At 42.2% G+C, this 10,985-nt stretch overlaps 1 protein-coding gene across 1 annotated transcript in view; it reads left to right on the forward strand.

Moving 5' to 3' along the window:
- The window catches only part of ARHGEF26 (Rho guanine nucleotide exchange factor 26), a 180,362-nt gene that overhangs the window by 136,720 nt on the left and 32,657 nt on the right, over window positions 1-10,985 (forward strand). Inside the window, exons 10-11 of the mRNA XM_013006250.2 lie at window positions 884-973; window positions 6,064-6,218. Of these exons, the coding sequence (XP_012861704.2) occupies window positions 884-973; window positions 6,064-6,218 (245 nt within the window). The remainder of the gene's footprint in view (window positions 1-883; window positions 974-6,063; window positions 6,219-10,985) is intronic.

The raw sequence follows: 10,985 nt of genomic DNA on the forward strand, positions 1-10,985 counted from the left end.
CAATTGATCTATGTATTGTGATGAATTGTATGAGCCCCAATAAATTGATTAAAAAAAAAAAAAGTAAATCCAATGAGAACATACACCCTTCATTTTTAAACAGGCACACATACTTTTGTTGCCAATGAGTCTTGTGTAGATATATATTTTTATAGGTAACTAAAAATACAAAGTTGTTTTGATTCAGAGCAGTGAACTAATAAGCATTTGACTGAATCAAGATTTCCAATTAAATGGAAAGTCAATAAGCAGAGGAGAGGGAAGCCATATGGTGATGCTGTGGTGTAAGCATTGGGCTGCTAAGTGAAAGGCTGGAGGTTCAAACCCCACCAGCTCGTGCCTGAGAAAGATCAGAAGGTCACATAAAGGTTTACAGTCCTAAACCCTATTAAGGGGTGCTGTCAGTCAGTGTCCATAGCACTGGGCTTCAGTCCTCTCTGAGGAATGGCTGACCATCAGGCTCCACCCCAGGCTTTCCTGTTTGAGGCTCTGTTCTGGTCACTGTTGTGGCTTTGTGCTTCTGTTTCTGCTTAGAACCTGTCTTTGAAGTTGGTGGTCTGGCTTATGCTACCTGGAGGGGTGCTGCTTGCTCTGAGCTTGGGAGGTGCCCGAGTCAAGGAAGGAGGCAGGGAAAGACATAAGGGCCAGAAGGAAGGAGATGGGAGAGGAGAGGGTGGGGTGATAAGCGGTATATTTGCCCCTAAAACCTTTCCAGGACTTTTTTTTAACCTGCCTTCGTTTTTCTAATCACACCACTGTCTTCACTCTGTAAAATATCCACTCCTAACTTCCCAGCCCCAAGTGATTCTGGAGAGAGATTTGCATTTGAAATGGAGGGAACTTTCCTTGATCTATTAACCCTTTCATTACTCTGTGTTCCCAGTTGGTTCGACTGTGCAATGAAGGAGCCCGGAAGATGGAGAGGACAGAAATGATGTACACGATTAACTCCCAGCTGGAATTTAAAATTAAGGTATTCACCTGCCTCTTCCTAAACAGATTTATTACTAATCTTGCTGGAATCCTGTGTAAAGGAGGAGAGATAGTGTGGTGGGGGGAGGGGTGGTAGTGGTCAACTTTTCTCTCCAAAGAAGGGCCATCAATTGATAAGAGAGGCTGCCAGATGAAGACTAGATAAGGTCCTTCAGGCTCTCTAACCCAGGTCCCAGTGAGTCTTCTCCAGGCCTGAGAAGGAGGTAGGCATGTCTAAGCGCAGTCTTCCCCACCCCCACTCCAAGGAAGACACCAGACTTGGGAAAGCTGATCATTAGAAAAAGAGAGTTACAGACTTGACAGGAGCCCATTAGAGCTTTCTTAAGGACTTCTCAAAGCCTCATGCCATGAAATGACAGAAAAGTGTGGCGTCCCATGAGTTGGACCACAGCGTTTTCCTAAGTCCAACAAGAACAGTTCTTTTCCAGGGTGCAAAATGTTAGTGGGTAGTGCAACTCCATTTGTTTCTCTCCCTCAATCCTTGCCAGCCTGATCCTGCTGTTGCTCAGGAGTGGTAAGCAGAAACTCATGTGGACCAGGGAAGCTTCTGAAAAGCAACACTATCCAATAGGTGTTGAGAAATTTCCCCCCAAACCCAGCCATCCTTAAAAGAAACTATTGTTACATGTATCCTCATAAAATTTGTTTTCATCTATTTATAAAAGGGAGGCATGGCCATTTAAAAAAGTGGAAAGGCACATAGCAAACTGGAAAAACATATTTGTTACTCCCATATAGAGCATGGGCTGATCCAGACAAGGAAGTAGTAAGAATAGATAGAAATGATAAGAAAAAGATTTTTTAAAAACCTTGAGAAATTAGAAAGCTGCTGAAAGAAGAGGGGGAAGGTGACTCAAGCCTTTAAAAAGATGGTTTACTTCACTCAGAAAAGTGCTACCTGAAAGTAAGGATGAATCTCACCTCTTAGATTCATAGTCTCGCAAAAGATTGGTAAAAAGGATTATGATCTCAATGGTGGACAATATGGCAGCAATTACCAAAACTACAAATGCAAGTTATTGTGACCCACCACTCAGATGTGTGCAGATTAATTTAGTTCATTTTTGTCCATTAAAAACTCAATGGAACCATTAGAAAATGGTTGCAACAATGGTTGCATCTGTTTTGATAGGCAGTTGCCAGAAATTCAAGCCAGATTCAGAAGAGAATCTGGAATGAGGGTTAACGTTGCTGACATCAGATGGGTCTTAACTCAATGCAAAGAATGGCAGAAAGATGTGGAATCGTGTTTTATTGACTGTACGAAGGTATCATCAGAGCACTAGGCATCACAGTTAATTGTGTGAGTAATAACAAATTATGGACAACATTGAGAAGAACAAGTCATCCAGAACACTTCACTGTGCCCATATTGAACCTGAACCTGAACCTGAACCAAGAGACAGACATTTGAACACAAGGGACTGTTGCCTGGCTTAAAGTCATGAAAGGTATGCTTCAGGGCTGTCTCTTTTCATCACATTTCTTTAATCTCTATGCTGAGCCAATCAGGAATGGAGGAAGGCTCGTTAACAACCTGGCAATATGCAGATCAGGAGACCTAGTGAGTTATGCATTGGGCTGCTAACCATAAGGTCAAAACCACCAGCTATTCAAAAGGAGAAAAATGAGGAATTCTATTCTCATAAAGATTTACAGCCTCAGAAACCCACAGGGACAGTTTTCCTCTGTTCTATAGGGTTTCTGTGAGTCAGAATTGATTTGATGACAGTGAGTAAGGACTTGTAGCACTTGCTGCTGAAAATCAGGGACTGCAGCCTCCAGTGTGGCTTACAACCCAATGTAAAGAAAACTAAAATCCTCACAACCAGACTAATCAATAGCATCATGTTAAATGGGAAAAAGACGGAAAGTTATTAAGTATTTCATCTTACTTGTGTGCACACTAAATGTTCATATAAAAGCAGTAGTCAAAAAATCAAATAATATATTGCATTGGACAAATCTCCTGTACAAGACCTCTTTACAGTGTTGAAGAGCAAGGCTGTCACTTTGGGAACTTAGGTATAGCTGACCAAAGCCATGGTATTTTCAATGTGCATGTGAAAGTTGGACATTGAATAAGGAAAATTAGAAAAACCGATGCATTTGGTGAAGAATATTGAAAGTACCTTGGACTGCCAGAAGAACAAACCAATCTGTCTTGGAAGAAGTACAACTCAAATGCTCCTTCGAAAAGCAGATGGCAAGACTTTGTCTCACGTATGTTGGAAGTGTTATCAGGAAAGGTCATTCCCTAGAGAAGGACATCATGCTTGGTAGTGGAGAGCCTGTGACAAAAGAAGATGCTCAGGGAGACGATTGACACAGTGGCTACAACAAGGTGCTCAAACCGAATAGAAAAAAACAACCAATGGAGTGCACGGCTCTCCTGGCACAGATAAATTCAGGAATGTTGAAATTACACACACACACTCACAGAGTGTATGTATAGCACTACTTGAATTGCAGAAGAACCAAAATATCTATCATTAGAGGACCTATTAAATAAACCATAGTACATCTAAATAATATGATACCACTCGGCTATTTAAAACACTTTGGTGTGAGTGAGTGAATCCTGGTTTACTGGGGGGTGGGTGTGTTTACCGATTGGTGTTTGGGGCCTTGCTAACAAGTAGAACTCCAGAATTTAACTGGCACCAAGAGGAACTCTGAGATTTCTTCGCCCTTGCATCCTCATTTTGCTGACCCTTAAAACTAGTCAAAGTTTATGCCAAAGTACTTCTCGAGGATGCCACCTACCACAAAGGGCATAGAAAGTCTCTTCTCTCTAGAAGTTATTTCCATGCCTTTGAGGGTTCCATTTTGTTCATGAATTTTCTTTATAGTTTTTGGTTTGCCCTTGTGAGAGAATGAGAATGATTTTCATCATCTAGGAATACATTCTGAAATAAGATCGGATTTCTCTTTTTAAAAGAAGCGTAGACATATTAAAAAATTAACTCACTGTCATGGATTCGAATCCGACTCATAAGGACCCTATAGGTCAGAGTAGAACTGCCCCGGTGGGTTTTTTAGACTGTTACACTACGGGAGTAAAGCCTCATCTTTCTTCCTTGAAGCAGCTGATGGCTTCAAACTGCTAACCTTGTGATTAGCAGTGCAGCAAATAACCACTATGCCACCAGGACTCCTGGGGCATATTGAAAACTACTGACTATTTTAAATGATTCATTAGAAATTTACTTTTGTTTTAGTGGAGGATGAAAGTTGCATGAAAATCATCCTGCTTTTAAACAACATAACATCAACAACAACAAAACTTTCTTCCTCTGATTTCTAAATTAGGAACAGGTGCAAGGTTGTTGGAACTGAACTGTACTATGTCCTGGTCCATCATACAGGGCTATATGTGATATAATTCAATGTGTTCCCAATAATTACCCTCCCAATGGTTCTAACCTACAAGATGAGTCTTTATGGTGACCGTGTGTGTGTGTGTGTGTGTGTGTGTGTGTGTGTGTGCGCGCGCAGGCTGGTCCTTTAGCATTCCCTAGACCTGCTCTGTCTCACATCTTTCAATAGCTCTGTCATTCCTAGTGGACCTCTGTCTGAGTCGAGATTTGGAACCAGCAACGCGACTTCCTTAGCTGTCACATTTGAAAGTTGGGACTCAGCCATAATCTCATCTTTCTTTTCAAACCTTAAAGAAAATAGTATGTAACTGATCAAAAACTTCATGTAAGCTCTCTTTTTAAAGTTAAGAAAATGTTTGAAATCCTAAATAATTATATGTATCCTCATGGATAGTCTTTTCTATGATGGGTTATGCAGCCAAAATGTGGCATGATATATTCAGGGATAAACTTCTGTGTGAAAAATTACTATAAATTTAAGAACAAGTGTTCTTACTTAGCCTTCTTGTTTGTTCCCTAATATTTCCAATATCCCTTAGTCATTTTTAAACATTACTCCCCTCAAAGAAAGAAGGACATTTGATTGTACTACATTACTATGTTTTGTGTGCCCAAGAACTTTTGCTTGTTTTATGAATATAATTGTTTGGGTTCTTTTCACATCAGATTTTTGGCAGTAACCATTTCTGGTATCTTAAAAAAGGTGGGGGGAGGGCGGCAGCCAGGGGAGTGTTCTCCAGGGTAAGGAATAGTCTGTGGTTTTGAGAGTTTTCCAGTTGGCTTGTGCAAACCTAAATAAAGGAAAACAAGTATGAGATTCCTTGGATACAGCCTTTTCTATGTGAGTATGAGAAAGTACATGGGAAGAACTTGATTTCCACAACCAGAAAGTGGCACTGTGCTTTCAGGAATGAATGTGGCTGGGGAAGACTACCACACAGTGGAGAAGAGGTGATCTCAAGGGGATGGCTTAGTCGATAACTGGTAGGGGTTTGTGGGGCTTTTCTTCCACCTCCCTCTTTCTCTTTCTCAAATAGCAACTTTTAGGTTCCTAAGGGAAATAAAGGCTTTTACAGTTGTCCCTTGCTAGCCACTATTAGATCTGTCTTTGTAGACCCTGTCTTGACTCTTTTAAAATAAGCACAGTTGAGAATAATAAATTTCATGATGAGGCTTTTCAATTTTAAGTGACCCCTGTCAATCCTTCTTCAATTGGGTTATGCTTTGGGGCGCACACAATAACGTTTTCTCATTGAATTTTAGTTGTCATCTATGGAAATTAATATGGAAATAAGTTCTTTTTCATTTACTCCTGGAGAATGCACTATATTTCTCTGATTATATTTAACATTGGACCCTTGTTTCCCTGGGTGGTGCAAATGGCTGGGCTCTATTGAAGGGTTGGTGGTTTGAATCCAACCAGATGTGTCATGTAGGAAAGGCCTGATGATCTATTTCTGAAAACTCAGCCATTGAAAACCATAAGGAGCACAGGACTACTCTGACACACATGGGTCACCATGGTCAGAGTCAGCTGGTTGGTATTTTTTTCAATCATGCAAAATTTTTATGGAGTGTACCATAATATATGTCATTGGGTTTGAATATAAGGTATGTGTTCTACTTTTGACAGTCACAAAAGGACTTTTTAGTTTAGCCCTGGGTGTTGAGTTTTTTTCTCTTTTTATAGCCCTTCCCTTTAGTCTCCTCTTCCCGGTGGTTGGTAAAAAGAGGTGAATTGACCGCTTATGTAGAAGATACTGTGCTTTTCTCAAAAAGGATGTCTAAACAGCAAGTCTACTTCTTCCTCTTTAACGACGTTCTAATTATCACCAAGAAGAAGAGGTAAGCCTTTTTTGGAATTGCTGCTTATATAGCCCAGTTTTACTATTCTGTAATTCATATGCTTGCTGGCGCTGACCATCCTTTAAAAGCTTGATATGTTAGATGTATAGTTTCTATGCATCGAATCACAGAGCTTTCACTTGTACTTATCTATACAGCCGCCCCCCAAAAAAAACCAAGACCACTGTGATCAAGTTGATTCCAACTCATAACGACCCTACATAGGGTTCTCTAGACTGTAAATCGTTATGGGAGCAGACCACTTCATCTTTCTCCCACACAGTGGCTGGTGGGTTTGAATCACAGACTTTTTTTTTAATTGTTTTATTAGGGGCTCATACAACTCTTATCACAATCCATACATACATCAATTGTGTCAAGCACATTTGTACATTCATTGCCCTCATCATTCTCAAACATTTGCTCTCCACTTAAGCCCCCGGCATCAGCTCCTCATTTTTCCCCTCCCTCCCCACTCCCTCCTCCCTCATGAGCCCTTGATAATTTATGCACTGTCCGACATCTCCCTTCACCCACTTTTCTGTTGTCCGTCCCCCAGGGAGGAGGTCACATATAGATCCTTGTAATTGGTTCTCTCCTTCCAACCCACCCCTCTCTACCCTCCCAGTATAGCCACTCACACCACTGGTCCTAAAGGGATCATCCGCCCTGGATTCCCTGTGTTTCCATTTCCTATCGGTACCAGTGTACATCCTCTGGTCTAGCCAGACTTGAAAGGTAGAATTGGGATCATGGTAGTGGGGGGTGGAGGAGAGGAAGCATTTAGGAACTAGAGGAAAGTTGTATGTTTCATCATTGCTACATCGCACCCTGACTGGCTCGACTCCTCTCCGAGACCCTCTGTAAGGGGATGTCCAGTGGCCTACAAATGGGCTTTGGGTCTCCACTCGGCACCACCACCACCCAATTCACAGTGATGAGATTTTTTGTTCTGGTGATGTCTGATACCTGATCCCTTCGACACCTCGTGCTTCTTCCATGTGGGCTTTGTTGCATCTGAGCTAGATGGCTGCTTGTTTACCTTCAAGCCTTTAAGACCCAAGACGCTATATCTTTTGATAGCCTGGCATCATCAGCTTTCTTCACCACATTTGCTTATGCACCCATTTGTCTTCAGCATTCATATCAGGGAGGTGAGCACGCAATATGATTATTTTTGTTTTTTGATGCCTGATAACTGATCCCTTCGGCACCTCGTGATCACAAAGGCTGGTGTGCTTCTTTCATGTGAGCTTTGTTGCTCCTGAGCTAGATGGCTGCTTGTTTACCTTCAGTCCTTTAAGAACCCAGATGCTATATCTTTTGATAGCCGCACACCATCAGCTTTCTTCACCAATTTGCTTATTCACCCGCTTTGTCTTCAGCAGTTGTGTCGGGAAGGTGAGCATCATAAAATACTAATTTAATAGAAGAACGTATTCTTGCTTTGAGGGAGCACCTGAGTGGAGGCCCAATGTCCTCCTGCCACCTTAATACTAAACCTATAAATATGTGCACATAGATCTATTTCCCCTTACTCATATATAAATATATATGCATATGTACATGCCTCTATTTAGACCTCTATAAATGCTCTTTGCCTCCCAGCTCTTTCCTCTATTTCCTTTGATTTTCCTCTTGTCCCACTATCATGCTCAGTCTTCATTTGGGTTTCAGTAATTCCTCTTGGTTCTATTACCCTTTATCCTGCCCTATCAGACCTCCCACACCCGCCTCACCACCGATCCAGATCACTTGTTGTTCCCTTGTCCCTGGGTTTGTTAACACCACTTCCTTTCCCCCCAACTCCCCTTCTCCCATGTCCCCCCGGAACTGTCGGTCCCATTGTTTTCCCCTCCAGATTGTTCATCCAGCCTATCTTATTTAGACAGACCTGCAGAGATAATAACATGCACAAAAACAAGACGGAGCAAAACCAAGCAACAATATACAATACAACAACAACAAACCAATGACAAAAAAACACAACAAGAAAGAAAAGCTTGTAGTTAGTTCAAGGATTGTTTGTTGACCTTTAGGAGTGTTTTCCAGTCCAGTCTGTTGAGGCAACACAGTCCCCCCTGGCCCCAAAGTCCACCTTCAGCATTCCCTGGGGACCTCGCCGCTCCGTTCCCTTGCTGTTCTGTTGCACCCCCATAGTGTTTTGCCTCAGTGTGGTGGGTTCAGATCGGATGCGATTCCCACACTGTGTCTCTGGTGTTGTCCCCTGTAGGGCTATGGATCAGTGAGGGGTGTTATGTCTCATAGTGGGGCTGGCCTTGTGGTCCTCTCTGTGGACTGGCTGCTCTAGTTGGGAACATTGTCCTCATGGCCTGGTGGGCCAGGATGTGCTCCACTGTCTCCTCCTCCCGTTTCATCTGCTCCCGTGTGCTTCGATCAGATATGTCCCTCTCCTGGAGCTGCAGATTCAATGCCCTTCTTTGAAATAAGTTCTTCTGAGGGGAGGGACATGTGTCCACGTATTAATTGAGATTGGGGTCGGCCCCCAGACCTCTCCACAGGTTCCCTACTCCATGCTGGCATGTTGCATTCCCATCTTGGAGCACTGGGTTGAAGTCTGGTCCCTCTTTCCTTGTGGAGATATAAACAATACCCTCCCCTTGGGGAACCACAGACTTAACACCCACCCGTAACCCATAGTGCCACTAGGGCTCCTAATTAGATCATCATCATTATCACTTTAGCCCACCTCTGTTGAACTTTTTACAGCGAGTATGCCACTGGTCTAATCATTTCATATGTTTATATCACTCTATTTGTATGACTTCCTTGGGGAAGTATGAGCCCCAATCAGTGTTTTTAAAATTGATTTATTTGTACAAAACAGATAATAATTGCTCTGACTGAGGACAGACCAAGGGGTGGAGGGGTGGAGGGTGAGGTGGTGATGGGCAACTTCTAGGGCTTCTTGTGGCTTACCTTAAACTTGAGTGCTCTTAATGATGATTAGTCTAAGAAATATCCCCTTGAAGAGAATGGGATAAATCAGGTGGTAGGTAGAGCATTCGGGTTTTGCATTCATGACCAACTACAGAGCATTTCAGGAGGGGTACTGCAGAGGACTTTCCGTACCAGCGTCTGTTCTCTCCCACTGTCCTCGTTCCACCCACACACACACCTGCACCCTCAGCTCTGCCTTTCTCTAGGGGCCGTTATTTATTAAATGTATAAACTTTATTACATACATAGGCCTGTAAAATATGTTCCTGCTGGTCCAAGAAAAATATCCCATCTATTCTAGAATATGAACTTGGAGTGAAAGCATGGATCTATAGTGTGTTATTTCCACAGCTGAAGGTAATGATGGCATTGAATAAGAGCAGGGGTAGTGTGGGAGGGGCAGTTTAGACAAAGTGAAAGAGAACTGAAAAAATCGACCTCCATGAAAATACAAAATAAGTACCCCCCACTTACTGTAACATGTTTATTTCAATGCTGCTTGTGAATTTCTGTCTTCTTAAAGATTCTCACTAAATTATAAGAGACTGAGTTTTCCCTTCAGTGCCTCTTTACCAGCCGTGTTGTGACCGATTACTCTGCTGCTCTATGTCTAGCCGAGATGAAAGCTTGTTGTAGGGTCTTCTACGCTGTCTAATACATACAGGTTATGATGAGTTTTCATACTTAGGAAAATGGTGAATCTCTCTCATACCTGGGACACTGTAAGTAGCTCTAATAGCTAAGTAACAAGTAGAGATTAGAGGGGAATTTTAATGCTTGTATTTTTATGTTTTATTGATTTTCTGAAAAGTAGAACTTTTCCATGATTTTTCTTTCTTTTTTAGATGGTTTGCTTTAAGGGGAGGGTATTTATGCATGTCTCTTCAAATACCTGAGCTCTTGACTTTTACCATTTTCCGGCTGTTGAAATATTTGTTCTATGTCAGTGGACCAAATGCTTTAAATAAGCTTTTGATTTTAACAATCAAGCATACGTTGGTGGCACCAAAATAATTTAAAGCATGAATGTATTATACTTTAAATTTATTATGATGTCTTCTATGACATTAATGAAAAACATTAAAACTATTTCAACCAGGATGACATGACTTTTATTCTTAAGCTCGTGCAGTGCTTCCCAATAAATGTAGACTTTGAAAATGAGTGTTCCAGAGTATGCTGTTCTACTTCCCAGCATGCTTTGCCCTCCACAGGATGTTGAGATTATATTTGTAGTCAGGCATGCTGGCTATTCCAGGTACACATACACTTGTATTATTACTAAAGGAGTGAGCCAGATAGCCAGCTCCAGTGGAGAGGGCAACTTGAGTCTAACTGAGCCTTTACCAAAACTGGGATTGACTTTGTCCTTACGAACCTCTCACCTTTGTCTAGAGTACTCTCAACTTGGGAAATAATGTGCAGGCACAAGCTGTTTATGACCCGAATATGTGGCCAGAGTGACAAGCAGACCACAAAAGGTTGATTAGCAGGCTCGTTAAAAATGTACAGTATGCACGGCCGTATTTACACGAACGCTTCAAGGAGGCAACTGTAGATGCCTTGCATGCCAGAGGCGGCATGGAGGAGAGGCGCTAGCTTTGAGCAAGGCAATCATTTAGGCTTCGCAATGAGGTACAGATAAAGGCTAAGTACCTGTGCCAGCTCTGATCCAGCCACCCACTGCCTAATTGTAATTCCAGGGTTCAGGCAGGGAGCGTATCTGCTGGGGCTCCAGTGGTTTCCAGCTTCAGGGAGGCTTCTGCTGAGGACAGTTCCTCTTCCTCCCTGGATCCAAAGAACAGA

The sequence above is a fragment of the Echinops telfairi genome, unplaced genomic scaffold, assembly GCF_000313985.2.
Source record: "Echinops telfairi isolate 266 unplaced genomic scaffold, ASM31398v2 ScPeMD7_7421;HRSCAF=8459, whole genome shotgun sequence".
NCBI lineage: Eukaryota > Metazoa > Chordata > Mammalia > Afrosoricida > Tenrecidae > Echinops > Echinops telfairi.